The sequence below is a fragment of the Lynx rufus genome, unplaced genomic scaffold, assembly GCF_022079265.1.
Source record: "Lynx rufus isolate CCGP_SWC_20201006 ecotype Redwood Valley unplaced genomic scaffold, mLynRuf1.p SCAF_9, whole genome shotgun sequence".
NCBI lineage: Eukaryota > Metazoa > Chordata > Mammalia > Carnivora > Felidae > Lynx > Lynx rufus.
The window spans coordinates 107993066-108012123 of NW_025814897.1; the positions used below are offsets into that span (position 1 = coordinate 107993066).

At 59.7% G+C, this 19058-nt stretch overlaps 4 protein-coding genes across 6 annotated transcripts; 3 read left to right on the plus strand and 1 right to left on the minus strand.

Moving 5' to 3' along the window:
• Positions 1-360: 360 nt before the first annotated feature.
• CATSPERZ (catsper channel auxiliary subunit zeta) lies at positions 361-3235 on the plus strand. The gene is made up of 5 exons (XM_047071828.1): positions 361-381; positions 629-971; positions 1889-1968; positions 2181-2247; positions 3001-3235. The coding sequence occupies exons 1-5, from the start codon at positions 361-363 to the stop codon at positions 3108-3110; spliced, it is 621 nt and encodes a 206-aa protein (XP_046927784.1). The 3' UTR covers positions 3111-3235.
• A 712-nt stretch (positions 3236-3947) lies between these two features.
• Positions 3948-12112, plus strand: ESRRA (estrogen related receptor alpha). Of its 3 annotated transcripts, none has more exons than XM_047070955.1 (7): positions 3948-4156; positions 5664-6000; positions 9277-9393; positions 9541-9669; positions 10083-10250; positions 10350-10619; positions 11056-12112. In XM_047070955.1, exons 2-7 carry the CDS (start codon positions 5676-5678, stop codon positions 11313-11315), a joined length of 1269 nt encoding a protein of 422 aa, XP_046926911.1. In that variant the 5' UTR covers positions 3948-4156; positions 5664-5675; the 3' UTR covers positions 11316-12112. The 3 variants fall into 3 exon arrangements, with proteins under 3 accessions (XP_046926911.1, XP_046926910.1, XP_046926909.1); XM_047070954.1 differs by lacking the exon at positions 3948-4156 and adding an exon at positions 4827-5304; XM_047070953.1 differs by lacking the exon at positions 3948-4156 and adding an exon at positions 4827-5169.
• TRMT112 (tRNA methyltransferase activator subunit 11-2) lies at positions 12060-13247 on the minus strand. Its single transcript, XM_047070956.1, has 4 exons — positions 12802-13247; positions 12617-12718; positions 12400-12489; positions 12060-12316 (listed from the first exon to the last, which is right to left on the minus strand). Exons 1-4 carry the CDS (start codon positions 12877-12879, stop codon positions 12209-12211), a joined length of 378 nt encoding a protein of 125 aa, XP_046926912.1. The 5' UTR covers positions 12880-13247; the 3' UTR covers positions 12060-12208.
• Positions 13248-13488: 241 nt separating this feature from the next.
• PRDX5 (peroxiredoxin 5) lies at positions 13489-17204 on the plus strand. The gene is made up of 6 exons (XM_047070749.1): positions 13489-13779; positions 15484-15618; positions 16360-16491; positions 16568-16606; positions 16778-16839; positions 16949-17204. Exons 1-6 carry the CDS (start codon positions 13588-13590, stop codon positions 17052-17054), a joined length of 666 nt encoding a protein of 221 aa, XP_046926705.1. The 5' UTR covers positions 13489-13587; the 3' UTR covers positions 17055-17204.
• Positions 17205-19058: the final 1854 nt, after the last annotated feature.

Sequence of the window (19058 nt, forward strand, 5' to 3'; positions counted from 1 at the left end):
CCCAGGCCGGGCCTCCTCCCTCCCCCACCCCCCCACCCCCATTCCCACCACGCGTGCACCCGAAAGGGCCACCCTTGGGCCCGTGTCTCTGCCGGGAGGCTACCGAGGAGGGTCCGGATTAGGAATGTGCCAAGGCGGGCTGTGCGTCTCCAAGCTCAATACAGACGTGGGGGGCGCGGGGGTGTGGGTGGGTGGGGAGGAGATAATGGCATCTAGTGTGGGGGTTGTAGATTGAACTCTCCCTCGCGAGACCCGCAGCGCCATTCGGGAACGCGACCCTGCCCCTCCCCGCTCCTGGAGCGTGACGCCCTCCTCCTTGCCCCGAGGCCTGTGGCGACTGGGTCCGTTGGGGGCAGAACCATGGAGGAAAAGCCTTTCAGAGTAAGAACGCTTCCCGGGCCCCCACACCCTGCGAGCCCCCAGACTGAGTCCAGCTTGGGTCCCCGGCTCTCCTCTCCCTCAGCCTTGGCCCCGGGGCAACTCCCAAAGAGCCCAAAGCGGAGCCTTGAGCCGACTCCACGGAGTCGTGGCCCTGGTAGGGCTCAGGATCCCCGTCCCCCGGCCTGCTCTTCCTCTCCTTCCCCACTCCCCGCTGCCCTTGGCTTCCCTCGTTGTATGTGGCCCACAGGCGTCTTTGGGCAGCGGTGGCTCAGACACGTCCAGACCAGACAACGACATCCGGAATCTGTGGACCAGGGCCACGCTGTCGCAGTCGAAGCTGAATGTGCCTCTGCCCAATGTCTGCGAGGACTCCGACCTGGAGGACAGCAGCCCACACAGCAAGACTCGCCGGTGGTGCAACGAGAAGGCCCGCCGTGACTCGGACGGTGGTTGGGATCACGGAGAGTACAAGGACGGTTTCAAGCAGGAGGAGCTGGAGGACCACTCCTTGTTGGAGCTGCAGCTCCGTCAGGAAAGCTCCCTGGGAAGCCATTTAGAGGAGGGGGACGTCGATTCCAAGACCGAGATTGGTCAGTGTGGCCTCACCAGGCTGTGGGTATCCACAGGGCAGGGGGCTGGCCAGGACCTCAGTATCTGCTGGTATAAAGTGGAGGGGAGGCGGGTGGGAAGCTATGGGACCCAAGTTTCCAGGATTCCCTTCCTGGGCGGGGCGCCCTCTCTCATCTTTCACGCTTTAAATCAATCATGCTTGGAGCGCCCCCTACTGGGAAGGCGTCATACAAGGTCCTGTGGCCCAGGCGCGCCAGGCCCGAGACAACCCCCCCCCCCAAAAAAAGGCGCAGAGGCAGCGCGGTAGGACTCCTGCTTTTAATGGAATCATTGGGATAGTTGAGAGGAGGAAGTTATTTTCTTGTGTATGGATTTGCTCTCGTTGAGGACGTGCCTATCTTTCATTCGCTCAGTCATTGGTTACAATTTTTAAGTACCTCCTTCCTGGGCACTGTTTGGGGATTGCCCCCACCCCCCCCCCCGCCGCCCCCTTTCCCTCCCCTCCCCCCGCCTCCGGGCCCCTTCATCAGGGGATTGGAACTGATAACAATATAGTAACTGCCATTTATTGAGTGCCAGGCACTGGACTTCCTTTGCACGATCGCTTTAAACTTCACAACCTCTATAGAGGGGCCATTCTTATTACCCCATTTTACAGACGAAGAACTTGAGAGTCAGAAAGTTTCAGTCACTGCTCCTAAGCCTCACACAATGGGGTAGTCAGAACTGGAACCTTGGTGAGGGGGACAATAAAGCCCAGGGTGGCAAATTACTGTCCCATACTGTTTTCCAATAAGGTGGCACCTGGGGCTGGTCTCTGAAGGCCACTCCCCGCAGCCCCCCCCCCCCCAATCACATGCCTGCCCATACATTTCCTCTCCTCCGGGGCGGACCCAGCAGTCCGGAGATGACTGATCTCTCTTTTCTCTTCTCCCAGAAATGTCTTCCTCAGAGTCATCGCTCAATATCTTGAAGCACACACCCCATCGAGCCTACTGGGCGGAGCAGCAGAACAGGGTTAGCAGCACCCAGGGAGATGAGGGGTTTTAGTGGCGTGGGGGATGGGCGAGTGGGGGTGGCAGAGGTGAAGGGGTGAGGGTGTTTTGTAGGGTGGTGGGGCAGGCATGTTAGTTGGGGGTCTTGGGGCTAGAGGGAGCAAGCAGGTGGGGCACTTCAGCTCGGCAGGGCCGGGGCCCCTTGGACATCTGAACCTCTTGCTGCCTCTCCAGCTGCCACTGCCTCTGATGGAACTCATGGAGAATGAAGCTCTGGAAATCCTCACCAAAGCCCTCCGGAGTAAGCCCCTCCCTCAGACCCCACAAGAGACCCTGGGGGATTTTGCAGGGCTCAGGCTTCTGGGAGTGGGAGTTCAGGATGTGACTACCCTGTCAGATTCCCTTACCACCCACCGATGTTCCAGGAGCCCCACCATAAGTAAAAAGTCCGGGGACTGGCCACAGGGACACCCAGTGGGGAGAGCATGAGGCCTGGGCTCCCGCCTCGGGGCAGCTCCTTTTTAGCTGATGTGGCTTTTCTAAAGCCGTTTCCATCCCCCTGCCGAATGGGGATGACAATCTTTGTGGGGTCTTGGCCCCCTCCCTTGGTGCTGTGAGGAACCTCTGAACAATGGATTCCTTGGGTGAAAGTTCCCTTGTTTGCCCTGCTTATGAAATAACGGAGGGGTTGCTGGCTAATCACTTAGAGTGGGTGGCCCAGCAGGGGTTCACAAAGCTGCAGGCTACCACTGTCCTAGTTCAGGCCTGCAACATCGCTAACCTTGCCCTCATCCACCCTCCACCTCAACACTCTGATCCTCCTCCACACCCCCCATCTGTTTGGAGTGCAGGTGTATGACTTGACCTTTTGAAAGAAAACCGTCAGGGCCCAGCACCTTGGAGATTCAAAGTTTCCCAGATTAACACACACCCGAGCGCCAAGCGCTCCTGCCACCCCAAATCACCCGCGGTTGCTCAATTCTCACATGCGGCACGCACTGCTGGGGAGGCCATGCCCCCTGCTCACTGACCTAAGTGGAGCTCTGCCCTCCAGGCTACCGGTCAGCCATAGGCCGGGACCACTTCCTGACCAAGCAGCTGCAGCGATCTATCGAAGGGCTCAAGAGGCGCCGGAGCAAGAGGCTGAACCTCTTGGCGTACTGAGAGCACCGCCTCGGGCTCGAGGGACAACCGGACTCCAGCCCCGGGCCCTTGTCCTGTCCCCAGACCCAAACCTGACCCCGTCCACGTGGAATTTGAGTCCTAGAGAAATAAAAGGCTCTTGTGCACAATCGGTGAGTCAGTGCGTGGCTGCCCGCGTGAGGCGGACGCACGTGGCCCCGCCTTTCCCCGTGACCTTCACTCGGTCACCGCAGTGACCTTGAGCGTTCTTCTGTCCAGGCCCTATTGGCTCCGCCTTCCCGGGACTTGAAATCCAGGAGTTCTTGCATGTTTTATGTCTGCTTCTCCCACCCCGGGTCCAGCGGCTTTGTGGGGATATTGGATCTGCGGTCCAAGTGCCCCGATGGAGTAATCTTGGGGGAAGGGGGAGAAGGGAGAGGGGCAGCGCCTCTCTAGTATGGGCACGCTAGGCTCCGCCCTTCATGCATATGCAGTTACACTAACCTCTCTGTTCCTCCCGCCTCATTTACATATGTAAGTCTCCCTGCCCCGCAACTGCGGCCCCTGAACCACCTCGCCCACTCCTCTCGCGCACAGCGCGCTCCGCCTCCTTCGTTACGTAAGAGCGCTCATGGTTCCAGCCCCCTCGCCGAGTCTCCTCTGGCCCCTCCCCCTTGGCGGCCGCCTCCCCGAGTGCGCCAATCTGGCTCGGCGGCGGTGGGCGGGACCTTCATGAAGGCCCGCCCTCTGGCTTCGCCGGCTCCGCCTCGACCGGTCCGGGCACGCAGGCGCTGCCTGCCCCACTTGTCTGATTAGCATAGGGCGCCGAGCCCCGCCCCCTGCTTTGCATGCGCACGGCCGGCCCCACCCCCGCTGTCAGCTGGAGGAAGCAGAGTAGGAAGCGGCCGCGATGTCCTTTTGTGTCCTACAAGCCGCCGGCGGCGCCGCCGAGTGAGGGGACGCGGCGCGGCGGGGCGGTGCGGCCCGAGGAGGCGGCGGAGGAGGGGCCGTTCGCGGCCCCAGGCTCACCCCGGCGCTCCGGGCCGCTCGGCCCCCATGCCTGCCCGCCCGCCCTGCCGGAGCCCCAGGTCCGGGGGCGGAGGGGAGCGCCGCTGGGGGGGTGGACGGGCGGGGCGCGGGGGCCATGTGCGAGCGCGGTTGGGAGGCGGGCGGGGGGGCGGGCTCCGGGCGGGTCCGGCTCCAGGACCAGCCCGGGTCACGGTTGGGACCGGGTCGACAGCCAGACGGGGTTAGGGTCTGGGCGGGATCCGGCGTTCAGGTCTTAGTGCGTCGGCCCGGGACAGGGGCCGGTTCTGGCTCGGGCTGCAGGTCCTGGCCAGGGTCAGGCTTGGGCCTCGGGTCCAGTCCCAGGGCAGGGTTCAATCCGGCACCTGGAGCAAGTCGAAGTCCCAGGGGCGGGCCGGGGTGGAAGATAGGGAGGGTTCCCTGTTGGAGAAGGGGCTTTGAAGACCACGTGGGGGCGCTCAAAGGGGCCTTGGGCCACCCTCCTCTCTGGGTCAAAGGTCATCGCACCGGCGGGGGAGAACTTCCTCCTCCTTGGCGCTCCCCATTTACTTCCTGATAACCTGATAGAGGTCCCCCGCGGGCGGAGGGGGAGGGGAGGCGAAGCAACTTTAGGCAACTTCCCGTAGGTGTGCGCAGGTTGGGGGGGGCGGGGCGCCCCAGAGGTGGAGGATTCTGCGGCAGCGGGAATGGAAGAGTGAATGTGCTTCCCGGGGGTTGGGGGTGGGGTGGGGTGTAAGGAGGTGGAGCCGCGTCCGCCGGTGGGCCTGGGATTGGCATGCTTGGGCAGGAGGGGCGGTGTGTCAGGTGTGGAAAGGCTCTGAGTGTGTTCCCACAAGTCTATGCCAGTGTGTGTCAGTGTGGGGGGCATGGTGAGTGGGAGTGAGTTTGTGTGTGGGGGGTGATTGTGAGCCTTGAGTGTGACTTTGTTTATGGGGTGTGAACTTTGGGGGGAGTGTGTGAAGATTAATGGGAGCACGAGTGAGAGGTGGGGTTTGGGGAAGGCCATGGGTGAGGCATGGGAAGTGCCCCGCAGAGAGTGAGCATGTGTGAGCATGTGAAGACACCTAGAACCCAGGTGAGTGGGAGTGTGTGAACCCACACTTGTGAGCACATCAACTGCCCTTGTGTGCCTGGTTTGCGCTTCTGAATGGAGGACACCCAGGTGAGGGGGAGATCATCGAGGTCCCCAACATCTGGTGAAAATTGAGAGGTACCTTGCTACTGGCTGGGGATTCCAGAAGGGGTTGAAGATTGCCTGGGGACTAAGATTAACCCGCTTCCGGGCTCTGAGTGGGAGTAAGGAGTTTCCAGGCCTCCTCCGGGATCCCAAGTGGGAGACCTTGCCATCAGTTACAGGCCCTGGAGGCTTTGGAGACTCTGTTCCCATAGCAACAGCTGGGGGGGGGGCGTCTTCATGGGCAGCCCTTCCTTGGACTCTGCCCCCCTTCCCTCCCCCTCAGTGAGTCTGGAAGCCTGGCTCTAGGCCTGGGGTTGGGCAACCCGGGTGGCACGGTGTTTCCATCCCCCATCCCAGTGTCTCCCTGTGACCTGACAGGTCTCTCCCTGCAGGTGACCAGCGCCATGTCCAGCCAGGTGGTGGGCATTGAGCCTCTCTACATCAAGGCAGAGCCAGCCAGCCCCGACAGCCCAAAGGGTTCCTCGGAGACTGAAACCGAGCCCCCAGTGGCCCTGGCCCCTGGCCCAGCTCCCACCCGCTGCCTCCCGGGCCACAAGGAAGAGGAGGATGGGGAGGGGGCTGGGCCTGGCGAGCAGGGTGGTGGGAAGCTGGTGCTCAGCTCCCTGCCCAAACGCCTCTGCCTGGTCTGTGGCGATGTGGCCTCCGGCTACCACTATGGCGTGGCGTCCTGTGAGGCCTGCAAAGCCTTCTTCAAGAGGACCATCCAGGGTGAGCCCCCACCACACTCCTATGCCCTTTGCCCTCTGGGCCTAGCGTCCCCCAACGGGTGGCCCCCAGACAGCTGCGGTACAACTTGGGGTTCCCGGGTTCCTCCTACCTCCTGGGAATGCCATTTTGCTAAAAAGTGAAAGCCACCAGGATGTGTTGATGGATGGGAGGTGGAACGTGAGAGAGGCCTCGGGAAGCCTTCTAGGTTTCTGGGTACTGTAGGCCTAGCACCTTCCACAGTGGCTCTGAAGAATTTGAGGCAGACTCTGCCCGCTCCAAAATGTTGTTCTAGCTTCTGCCAGCTGCTCACCTCTCAGCAGCATAGAACATTCCCCTTTGGTGGATTTCCCCAAAGCAGCAGCAGCAGCACAAGGCAGGTTTTTATGGGTAACTGAGAGCGGCTACGTCATACTTCGGCACCTAACTTTAAAAAGACTTTTTAGGTAAAACAGGCCTGCTGCCAGTATTTGCTGAATCCTTCTCACTCAGGGAAAACCCAGCAAAACATGAGTGAGCATGACGGAGACATCATAAGCATTACTTGAGATGTGCTTGTTACTTCCATTTTTATGGAAATCACTGGTTACTTCAGGGCTTAGATAACGTGTACTTTTGGGGAGCATTTCTTGAGGGCTTACCCTAAGCCAGGCACTGTGCCCTCTATGCGTCTGATCTGTTACTCCCCTGGCAACCCATAAGGTGCCAGCACTGGGACCATGGCGGAGGCCCAGGAAGCCTTTTAAAACCTTGTTCGAGTCCCACAGGTAGAAAATGGCAGAACCGGGATTTGAACTTGGGTCGATTTAGGTCCGCTGCTGACTGCTGCCTCTGCTTATGACTTATAACTGAACTTCGGACCGATGGCTCCCAGTGGGTTGTGACGTTCCAGTGGGTTTTGATCTGGCCAAGACCCACTGCTCTAAAACCACTTGTGCTCTCTTCTGGTTCTGAAGGTCAGTGAACTAACAGGTTCTACCTACCCTGGAACCTTTCACTCTCTGTTAACTCAGTTGACAAATCTTTACTGAGCACTAGCCGTAAATAGCAAGTTTTGTTTGTTTTTTTTTTTTGATTTTTAATGTTTTTATGTTTGCGAGACAGAGACAGAAAGAGCGTGCACGTGAGGCGGGGAGGGGCAGAGAGGGAGGGAGACACAGAATCCGAAGCAGGCTCCGCGCTCTCAGCTGTCAGCACAGAGCCCGACGCGGGGCTCGAACTCACGGACCTGAGCCGAAGTCAGATGCTTGACTGACTGAGCTACCCAGGCGCCCCAATGGCAATCACTTGTTGAGCATTTGGGCGCTGTGAACCATGCTGCCTGTGTTACCCCGATATTCCCTTGAGTTCTCACCGGCCATCTTTGTAGAAACTCCTGTTTTTATCCCAGTTTTATCGCTGGGAAAACTGAGGGGTTGAGGGCTTAGGTACGGGACTTGCCCGAGGTCACATGGTCGGTAAGTGATAGTGTCAGGATGGGCCTCCAGAGCCCTTGTTCCTCACAGACCTGCGCTTGGCTGTCCCGGCCACTGTTTCAGGCGTGGGGACCTAGCTGGGACGGTGGCAGAACCGCTCCCGTCCTGAAGCCACTTACATTCTAGCAGAGGGGAGCGAGAAAATGGTGAGCTGCACAGAAGTGTCGTAGTACAGCCATTGCACGTGCAGGAGGGGGACGAGCAGGATGTGTGTCAAGGAACCTGGCCGGGCTGGGGGCTCTCCTGGAGGTCTTCCCTGAGGAGGTGTCTTGAGCTGTGCACGCAGGCCTGGATATGGGGCATAGGAGAAGGCACACCGTGGGAAGGAATGCGCGGGCCAAGGGCGCGTTGGCTGGCTGCGTCACTCAGGCCTCGTGGTAGCCCTGTGGGGCCGGGAGGGCCACCACGCGTTCATTCAGCCAGTCGTTAGGACCTGCTCTACAGCCAGGCCCTGTTCTCGCGCTCGGTGATCTTGGCCCTCATGAAGCAGACGCCGAGCGGGAAGACAGATAACGAAGATGGGTACGTGCGTAGCTGGTGCGGAGAGCTGCTGAGAAGCCGTCAGGCAGGGACAAGCAGCCGAAGCCTGCAGAAGGGCACCTGACACTCTCACAGCAAGGGGGGCGGGGTGGGGGGCTGTAGGCCTCATCGGCCTCGCTCGGGTTTTAACCCGGAAGGGAAATCACTGGAGGGTTTTGAGCAAGGTTGGGGCGGGATCTGACTTGAGTTTAAGGGGTTGCCTCTGGCACCCGTGTCCACACTCGCTGAAGGAGAAAAGGACAGAGGAGGCGACCAGCACGAGGTGCGGTGAGGTGATGGTAAACTGGGGTCGAGGATAAGAAGCGGGTGCCCGGGCGGAACGGGTCAGCGTCTGGACCTACGAGGAGGTCAAGCTGGCCCCGGCTTTGTTGACCGGTTCGGTTTGGGTGTGAGAAGAGATGTTCTTCTGGATTTCTGCCCGAGGACCTGGACAGATGGAGCTGTGGGTGTTGGGACTGGTGGGCCCGGGGCTGCTTTTAGGACAGGTTAAGTTTGCAACGCCTTCTAGACGTACAAGATGTCGAGGAGGCAGTAGAATAGAAGTCTAGCGTTCACGCGGGTCTGGAGATAGAAATTTGAAGGCGCACGACTGGTGAGCTCACTATGGGATCTGAGTCGGGGGGGGACAGGGTCCAAGGGCAGCCCTGGGGTTCTCCAACGGAAGAGAAACCAGGAATGTGGCGTTCTAAATTTTTTTTTTTTACGTTTATTCATTTTTGAGAGACAGAGAGAGCACAAGTGGGGAGGGGCAGAGAGAGAAGGAGACAGAATCCGAAGCAGGCTCCAGGCTCTGAGCTGTCAGCACAGAGCCCCGACGCGGGGCTCGAACTCACAAACCGTGAGATCATGACCTAAGCCGAAGTTGGACGCTCAACCGACTGAGCCACCCAGGCACCCCAGGAATGTGGCGTTCTAGAGGCAAAAGACAAAAAGCGTTCGTGTTTGTAGGAGCAGGACACGATCCGCAACATTAGATGCTTCTCTAGGCCGAGTAAGATGAGGAGAGCAGCTGAGGGCAGGAGGGCCCAGAGATGCAGCTTGACAAGAGGCTCGGGGTGGAGATCAGCCTCCTGGCTCCCCCGGTCCCAGGCTTCCCTTGCCCAGGGAAGGGGCCCGGGGGGGGGGGAGCGTTCCCCTCACTGCCCCGCTCCCGGCACCCCTGCTCTCTCTAGACCTGCGCTTGCCCGGGGCGGGGGGGAGTCGGGACTCTCCTGTCTTCTGGGCCCTGGGAGGCCGCCACTGGAGCTCTGCCTCTTTCTGGCAGGGAGCATCGAGTACAGCTGTCCGGCCTCCAACGAGTGCGAGATCACCAAGCGGAGACGCAAGGCTTGCCAGGCCTGTCGCTTCACCAAGTGCCTGCGGGTGGGCATGCTCAAGGAGGGTGAGCGCTGGGCAGGGGCCCGGGTGCCTGGGGCTGGGGTGGGCAAGGCCTGGGAAGTTTCTGGTGGACTCAACTGGGCAGGGGGGCTCTGTAGAGCAAGTACCCCCCCCCCAGTCCCACGGACACAGCGCTGTCCTGCAATTCAAGGAGTGCGTCTGGACCGTGTGCGGGGAGGGCGGCAGAAATACAAGCGGCGGCCAGAGGTGGACCCACTGCCCTTCCCGGGCTCCTTCCCTGCGGGACCCCTGGCGGGAGCTGGAGGCCCTCGGAAAACCGGTGAGAGCTGGAGGTCCTTGGAGCTCTAGGGTTGGGGTGGGGCCAGGACACGAGAGGCCCGTTAGGTGTCAGTCCCCCCAGAGCAGTAGTTATCTTGGGCACCAGGACCCCAGTTTTCCCTTCGTCTGTTCCCATTTCCCTGAAGACGTGTGTTTGAAAATACCTTTTTCTCACCAGTCCCTGAGTCGCACAGCTGGGCACAGGGACAGGTTTTTCTCACACTCCGAACTTGGCCGTGGACTTGGCTTTCCCCTGGGAAGTAGCGAGAGCCCTTCCTGGAGACAGGTGTCCCAAGAGTGGCTGGCCAGCGGCTCCTCAGAAGGCCATCGGGGAAGGAATTCTGGGAAGATGCTGGGCCCCGAAGGGGCCTGCAAGGTGATGCATTCGAGTGCCTCTTCCAACTGTCACTGCAGCCCCAGTAAATGCACTGGTGTCCCATCTGCTGGTGGTTGAGCCTGAGAAGCTGTATGCCATGCCTGACCCAGCGGGCCCTGACGGACACCTCCCGGCCGTGGCTACCCTCTGTGACCTCTTTGACCGAGAGATCGTGGTCACCATCAGCTGGGCCAAGAGCATCCCAGGTAAAGGGGCCAGGTGATGTGGGGCTTCCCTGTGTAGGCCAGGCCACGCCTGGCTCTGATGAACTTGCTCAGCCAGGTCTGCTTCCCACCACCCTCCAGGCTTCTCGTCACTGTCCCTGTCTGACCAGATGTCAGTGCTGCAGAGCGTATGGATGGAGGTCTTGGTGTTGGGCGTGGCCCAGCGCTCGCTGCCACTGCAGGATGAGCTGGCCTTCGCCGAGGACCTGGTCCTGGATGAAGAGGGAGCGCGAGCAGCGGGCTTGGGGGAACTAGGGGCTGCCCTGCTGCAGCTGGTGAGGCGACTACAGGCCCTGAGGCTGGAGCGTGAGGAGTATGTCCTGCTGAAAGCCCTGGCCCTTGCCAATTCAGGTGAGTCCGGGGCAGGCAGGGACAGGTGTCTCCCTGAGGCCTTCCAGCTTGCAGCTCTGATGGTGGCCCGGTCTCATCTTGCCGACCAGGAAAACTGGGGCTTAGGGGAGAAGGGTGATTTGTTCAAAGTCACGAAGAAGGCGAGGGCAGGCCCAGGAACCGCACGTAGGGTTTTGAGCTCTAGTGTCATCCGCACACGGAAAGGTGAATGATTTAGTGGAGGGGAAGGCGGGGAGGACGAGAGGTGGCCATAGTTGGGGCAGGGGGGGAAGCGTGGGCCCTGGCTCATGGGCAGGGGCAGGGAGTTGGTGCCCCAGCCAGCCACTCGAACCTGTGCCTGGCTTCTCAGGCCCCATCCAAGGGTGCCCAAGCAGGTGTTGGCTGTGCCCTTTCCGGAGCTGGCCCACGTCAGCCTCGTTCTCCTCTCTCCTTGCAGACTCTGTGCACATCGAGGATGCCGAGGCCGTGGAGCAGCTGCGAGAAGCTCTACACGAGGCCCTGCTGGAGTACGAAGCAGGCCGGGCGGGCCCCGGAGGGGGTGCCGAGCGGCGGCGGGCAGGCAGGCTGCTGCTCACATTACCACTCCTTCGCCAGACAGCGGGCAAAGTGCTGGCCCATTTCTATGGGGTGAAGCTGGAGGGCAAGGTGCCCATGCACAAGCTCTTCTTGGAGATGCTCGAGGCCATGATGGACTGAGGCAAGGGGTGGGCATGGGTGGGGGTGCTGGCAGGACCCGCCCAGTATGGGGTCAGCCCCAAGGGGGCAGAGCTGGGGTCTGGGCAGAGCCACAGCCTGCTGGCAGGGCCAGGGCAATACCATCAGCCCCTGGGAGCAGGCCCTACGCCCTCCCCTCCCCCCTCCCAGGGGGTCTTAGAAGCTGGGAACGTGTGTGTCCAGGCTCTGGGCACAGTGCTGTCCCTTGCAAGCCATAACGTGCCCCCGGAGTGTTAAGGGGGCCTTGCGGAAGCCATAGGGGGCTGCAGGGGACGTATGTGGGGGGGAGCAGAAGCCTGATCTCAGGGAGGGAAGGGAGTGGAGGCCACAGTCTCCCAGTGGGTGATGCTTTTGCTGCTGCTTAATCCAACCCTCTCTCCAGAGCAGAGGGGTTTTTGGAGAGCAAAGGCCCCTGCCCCCTTCGCTCCTCTCCTCATCATTTGCATTGGGCATTACTGCCCCCCCCTTGAAGCAATAACTCCAAGCAGGCTCCAGCCCCTGGACCCCTGGGGTGGCCAGGGTCCCCCTCCCCCCCCCCATCAGCTCCCACCCGGCCTCCTCAGGGGGTAGGGGGAGCACTGCCTCTATGCCCTGCAGAGCAATAACACTATATTTATTTTTGGGTTTGGCCAGGGAGGTGCAGGGACATAGGGCAAGCCAGGGCCCAGAGCCCTTGGCTGTACAGAGACTCTATTTTAATGTATATTTGCTGCAAAGAGAAACCGCTTTTGGTTTTGAACCTTTAATGAGAAAAAAAAAATATATCGAGCTCAAGAACACTGTTTTGCGTATCACTGGCTCAAGGGTTGGGGATACACATGACCTTGAACTAAGATACACACAGTTACAGAATGAAAAACTAGCGACTCGCACGATTAAGTCTCAGTTTCCTCATCGTTCAGCAGCATGTTGGGGATCCCACGACTGATGGGAAACAGACGTCCAGACTCTGGGCACTGCAGGGTGCCCTCCAACACATCCACCTGCGGGAAAGCGGGACACAGAGCTGAGCACTTAAAGCATCGGCCTGATTGGCCGGGGAAACGGGCGATGGGCAGGTTCTCACCTCCAGCAGCACGTGGTGCATCTTCCTCAGAAACTTCTCGTCATGCTCATACCCTTCAATCGGCTCTTTGGGTACCTCGACCAGGTGCAACTGGGGGCAAAGGCCTAAATCACCTCTGGGCATGCCGACCCTTGCCAGGCTACCTGGCCTGCGGTGAGACCGACCCCGTCCACCCCCCCCACTCAGGGCGAGCACGGGCGTGGGGAAGGGTCCTCACGGTATCCGCCGCCTCCAGAAGCGCCGCCCACTCCACCTTGGGTATCATACGCGCCACGAAGTCGGGGTTGAACTCCACGGGGTTGATGCGGACCTCGGTGGCCTGCGGGGCGGAGGGGTTTTGTGAGGCCGGGGCCGGATCCTGGTCCCCCAGGACACGGGCGCGAGACTGCCCCCGGCCGATACCTGGAGGCGCAGAGGGAAGCCACGGGGCCCCACCCCCCGCACATGCGAGCTCAGCAGGTTGTGGGTGAGCAGCTTCATGTCGCCAAAACGGAATCTCCCCAGGCCGGAACCGGAAAAAGCTAGAAACTCCGTGGCATCACTTCCGGGGCCGCTCCAGTCTCTGTCCTATTGGACGGCTTGGAGAAGCGGAAGTGACGGAATGACGGAACTTCTCGTGCTAGCCGGAGAGGTATTTGAAAAAGCTTGGTCGAATCACGCGCTGCTACCGGAAGCGTCTCGGCAGGTGATGGCCACGGCGCAGGCCCAGTGGTTTCCATTCGCTACAAATCATGCATAGTGTAAATCACATGTAAAGCCGCCGCAATGCAGGGGTCTTCGTTGAATGCAAAATAAGCCATGTTTTTCTCCCACGCGGGCGCCTGACACCATCGTCTCCCGCCCCTCAATTCCGGTTAAGGCAAAGAAACACTGCAGGAATTCGTAAACGAGGCACATCAAAACAGCGACACCCCCACCCTTGCATGCAAATAAGTTGCGCGGCCGCCGGAAACTCCGCCCCTTGGCTGCTGCCCCCGTGGTCCAGCCCCAAATGTAAATAAGCCGAGCGTAGCGTCTCGGGAGCGCCGCCCCTGCACGGGCCCCTACGCCTGCGCGGTGGAGGAGGCTCGCCGGGGGCGGGCGAAGCCGAGGCTCCGCCTTTCGCGGGGTCCCGCGGGGGCGCTTAGCGCCAGGCCCCGCCTCCTGCCGAGGCTCGGGCCTGGGGGCGGAGCGATCGTGGCCTCTGGTATGGGCATGCAGTTGGCTGGGCTGCGTCTTCTAGGTGGCAGGGCGGGCTCAGCTCTCGTCCGGGCGACTGCCATCGGGTCGGCTGCATCGGCGGCGGCGAGAGCAGGAGGGTATCGGCGACGAGGAGGGGAGTGGACGCTCGGAGGGGCCTGCGGTTTCAGAAGCGCCGCCCCAGCTATGGCCCCAATCAAGGTGACCGCTGGCCGGGCTCTGCCTGACCTCCCCTCCCGCCCGTCTTCCCAGTGTTCTCCGTCCCGGTGATCGGGAGGAGAATCACCCTCTTTCCTGCCCTCCGGACCGCTGCCCGCCGCGCTGGACTCTTCCGTAGTTCTCCCTCATCCCCTCAGCGAGACCCCGTGCATGCCCCATATCCACCCGTCACCCTTTCACTTCCACCCTGCGACACCCCGTGACGGGTCTCCACCATTTTCAGGCGATTGAATACCATGGCCTCCTGCGCCTTCTGGAACCATCTCCTTTGTCCAGGACCCCCTTTCAACCCCCATACACGTCCCTCCCCTCCCCCCCCCCCAACCCCGTACCCTCTTGTACGTTTCTGTTCTATTGCAGGGCATAGTTCTTCACCCATCGTTTGAAACAAGTGTTTTTTGTGAAAGCCAATATTGTGCCTCCTCCCATTCCACTTCCCCCGTGGCTAATTCCCACTCTTCTCCGAGTCTTTCACCCCTCATCTGGAACCATCCCCTGCTCCTTGCAACCACCCCCTCCTTCCCCTTCCACACTCTTCTGAGACCTCCTCCTCCTCCTGCTTACTCTTCCTCCCAATTCCTGACACGCCCTTCTTTTGCTTGCCTCCTCTGGCTCCACGAAGCCCTCACACACTCCCAGGTAGACCAATCCATCCCTTTTGAGAGATTCCTTTTTTTTTTTTAATTTTTTTTTTCAACGTTTATTTATTTTTGGGACAGAGAGAGACAGAGCATGAACGGGGGAGGGGCAGAGAGAGAGGGAGACACAGAATCGGAAACAGGCTCCAGGCTCCGAGCCATCAGCCCAGAGCCCGACGCGGGGCTCGAACTCACGGACCGCGAGATCGTGACCTGAGCTGAAGTCGGACGCTTAACCGACTGCGCCACCCAGGCGCCCCATGAGAGATTCCTTTTTAAAAAACGTTCATTTATTTGTGTTTGAGAAAGAGAGAGTGGGGGAGAGACAGAGAGAGAGAGAGGGAGAGAGCGAATCCCTAAGCAGGCTACACGCTTTTAGCATGGTGCCCGAATCGGGGCTCAAACTCCCAAACCGTGAGATCGTGACCTGAGCAGAAATCATCAGTCCCACGCTTAACCAACTGAGCCACCCAGGTGCCCCGAGAGATTCCTTTTATTTTATACTTCCCTCCCAATCCCGTCTCCTCCCCTCCCCCTTCCCCCCTCCCTACAGGCAACGTTCTCACCTTCCTTTGCCCTCCGTTTTCTCTTCCTGGGGGTTGGATGCTCAGACCTGGCCGGGGTCCTCTCCCTCCCTGTTGCCACGGTCTCCTCCTCACCCCCAAATGGAGCCCTTGCCCTTCCTCCCCTGCCCATTTATCCCACTTCATTATGGTCAGAAAAGTGTGGTGTTTACTCAATCCCTTGCAACACCCAGAGAGGCCTCTCCCTTTTTCTGTTGTCACCAACAGGCTGGTAAAAGGAATAGGGCCACCTTGAAACCTGGGAGTAACTGGCGGGTGGGGGTGGGGGTGGGGAGGGGAGGGTCACAGGGAGGGACATTCCAACTCTATCAACCCCGCTCCACCAGGAGCAATTGCCAGGTCTGGTTTCTCGCCCTACCCTTGGCCTCCCTTATCCACCCCCTCATTTCCCTCCTCATCTACTCAATCTCCCCTGGTAACTTACCAGGTAACCAACTAACTCCTTACCGAATCCTTCCCTCTAGGTAGGAGAGGCCATCCCTTCGGTGGAGGTTTTCGAAGGGGAACCTGGGAACAAGGTGAACCTGGCAGAGCTGTTCAAGGGCAAGAAGGGAGTGCTGTTTGGAGTCCCTGGGGCCTTTACCCCTGGCTGTTCCAAGGTGAGACCTGCCTTCTGGGACTCCGCAGTTGGAGTCTTGTGCCCACGTCTGTGTTGTTCGTCTGTGTTGTTCGTAGGTCTTCCGCGTAGTCCTAGGGCAGTTTGCGACAAGAGTATGCAGGTGAGGGGCCCCTGGGTGGCTCAGCCGGTTAAGCGTCCGACTTGGGCTCAGGTCATGATCTCGCAGTTTGTGAGTTCAAGCCCCGCATCAGGCTCTGTGCTGATAGCTTGCTCTGAGTGTGGAGCCTGCTTCAGATTCTGTCTCCCTTTCTCTCTGCCCCTCTCCCATTCTCTCTCTCTCTTTCTCTCTCAAAAATAAACATTAAAAAAATTTTTTTAAAGTATGCAGGTGATGTGATGGTTAAGAAGGACACCAGAGCCTTCAGAAAATCTGGGGAGGCTGTGAAACAGTAGTGGTGCCAGGAACGTAGGAGAAAAGGGTTTTGTAATCAAATCCAACATCTCTTATTGATTTTGCCGGCGAGGGGCTCTATGGAAGACACTTGGGACTGGGGTAAATAAACTATAGTCCTGTCCACGGGAAGTTCGTGGTGACCACAGAACACTTAAGTTTGGATCCGAGCTTCCTTGTGGCCAAGGCAAGAAGGAAGTGTGGCTTACACGCTTCTCATTGTTGGATCAAAGGTGTCAGAGAGGGAAGTGAGGGTGGCCTGGAGATCCAGGGGAGGTTGAGGAGCCGAGGCAAGTATCCCTGGGCTGACCCTTCGTTTCCCCCTCCTAGACCCACCTACCAGGGTTTGTGGAGCAGGCTGAGGCTCTGAAGGCCAAAGGGGTCCAGGTGATAGCCTGTCTGAGCGTTAATGATGTCTTTGTCACCGCAGAGTGGGGACGAGCTCACAACTCTGGAGGCAAGGTGAGGTGTGGGTGCTGGGGGGGGCGGTCACGGGCCAGGTATGGGATTTTTTTTTTGACCTTTACTTCCTCCTTAGGTTAGGCTCTTGGCTGACCCCACAGGGGCCTTTGGGAAGGTGAGTGTACCCCTGCAACCCCCACCCTAGAGGGTGATCCCTCTGCCAGGCTTTGGATACAGGAACTTGGAGGCTAATATGGGGAGCAGCTGGGTGTGTGTGGGGTGGGGTGGGGGTAGTGCTTGGTCTGTTCTGGAAGATTCTAGGTCTTGTCTCTGCCTTCCCTTTTAGGAGACAGGTTTGTTACTAGATGATTCACTGGTGTCTCTCTTTGGAAACCGACGGCTCAAGAGGTAAAAGTGGGAGGGTCCCCCTGTGGGGTTCCCCTGCCGCCCCTCCAATCTCCATCCCCAGCCTCCAGGCCCAGGCCGCTGCAGTTGGCCCGGTCTCTCCTTCTGGCAGGTTCTCCATGGTGGTAGAGGATGGCGTAGTGAAGTCCTTGAATGTGGAACCGGATGGTACAGGCCTCACCTGCAGCCTGGCCTCCAACATCATCTCGCAGCTCTGAGACCCTGGGCCCAGACATACTCTTTCTCCCCCTCCCGGTCTCACCTGCGCAGCCCCGGACAGAGGGCGCCAGTCCAAACCCAAGAGGGGCCAGTTCCCTGATGGGAACTTGGACCAAAGTTCTGCAATAAACATTTCTGGTTCACCTTTACTCCTTGGTTGTGTATTGCTGGTTGGTGAGGGCCAGGCCTGACCACAGTCACGGCTGTGAGACTATGGGCAGGGGCTGAAGGGGTGCTGATGGGGGACCCTGATGTAATTGAGGAGACAGTCGGGGAGAGCCTTTGAGTGAAGTGTTAGGAAGCAGAGAAAGGGCCAGTGGTCTGAAAAACAAGGGAAAGAACGGTCAGTGCAGAGGGAGTATATCTGGAAGGGCTCTAGGCGGACAGAGCTTGGCTCGCAGCCATGGTTTGATCTCTGGGTGTTGGCTGATCTCACTTAAAATGTTTATCTATTTACTTTTGAGAGAGGAGAGAAAGACAGAATCCGAAGCAGGCTCCAGGCTCCGAGCTGTCAGCACAAAGCCCGACGCGGGGCTCGAACGCACAAACCGCAAGATCGCAACCTGAGCCAAGTCGGGCGCCTAACCGACTGAGCCGCCCAGGCGACCCTTGGCGGATCTCATTCAGACCCTAAACCTTAAGGTGGGAGCTTTGGCTCGAGGCACCCACACCACCTGGGCCAAGCTTTAGCCCCACCGTTCTCGTAGATTCTGTCGAACCCCTCCCAGGAGCACCCTCAGCGCAAAAGGGCTCTTGGCGCCTTGAGACCACCTGACGGGTACAAAGGACACCGTCTCTGGGGGCAGTACTGATTGAGTCCAGGAAAGCTTCCCGGGAGGGGAGTCTAGGTGAGCTGTGTGGGGAAGAAGATGAGGCCTGACCAGTGCTGGGTGTCCTGTGAGGGGCTGGGGGTCAGGGAGGCCATTGCTATCTCCGGGCCCTGCCTTCGGGGCTTCTGCCTTTTGTCCCTGGGCAGCCTTGCACTTGGCAGCGGGCGGGATTACTAGGCCCCTGCTGTGTTTAGGAGCATAGTCCTAAGGAGGGCAGATACTTAGAACTGCGTGTTCAGATGTAGTCATCCAGTCGGTAGTAAGCTGTTACTGCCCTGTTCCGGCTCAGAGACTCTAAGCAAATGGGCCCAGCTCTTTCAGCCACTTCAGAGGAGCTCGGATTTGAGCCAGTCACTTGGCCGCAGGGCAGGCATGGGTGTGGGCCTTACTCACCATCCGGGGCTGCCTTGCCCTGTGCCTTCCCTGCGGCGGCGCAACCCCCAGAGCTGGTCAGGGCAGGCCACCCTTCCTGAGAGGCTGGGGAGAAGGTCAGGGAGGGGGAGGAGGGTACGACCTGGAGGCAGTGGCATCGAGGCCTTCTGGCAGAGGGAAGGAACAGTGTGGCCACAGGTATGGAGAGCAGAACAGCCCAGCCACCAGCAGCGCAGAGAGCAGCGCAGCGAGACGGGGGCAGGGAGGGCAGGGGAACCTTCTAGACCTTGGGCAGTAAGCTGCTTACCTTTCACCCTGTGGCCACCTCAGGCCAGTGAAGGATTTCTGTGCGGCAGCGACAGGTGAGTGTCATACCTGGGCTCCCACGTGGGGAGGGGTGGGGCAGAGCCGGATCGGGGCTGGTGAGGGGGCAGGGCGAGGCGGCGAGCGGTAGGTAATACAGGGAAGGATGCCGATGATGGATGATGGCGGCAGGGAGGTGGGGGCTGGGACGTGGAAACCTGTCGGACGATGGGAGGGAGGGCGAGTCCGGGCGGCCACCGGCTGGAGGTCTGGGGGCCGGGTAGTAGAGGTGGTGTTGTGTGAAGGGGGCACTCAGCAGGGGGACCACCTCCCTACCAGAGATGGCCCACCCACTGACCTTTGTCCCTTCAAATCCCACAACTTGCCGCCCCTTGGGGGTCGTGGGCTGGGGCAGGGCAAGGGGCCTCCCTCCCTCCAGTTTCCCAATCCCTCATAATCTCCCTCTACCAAGCTCCCGCTCACAGCTCTGTCCTCGAT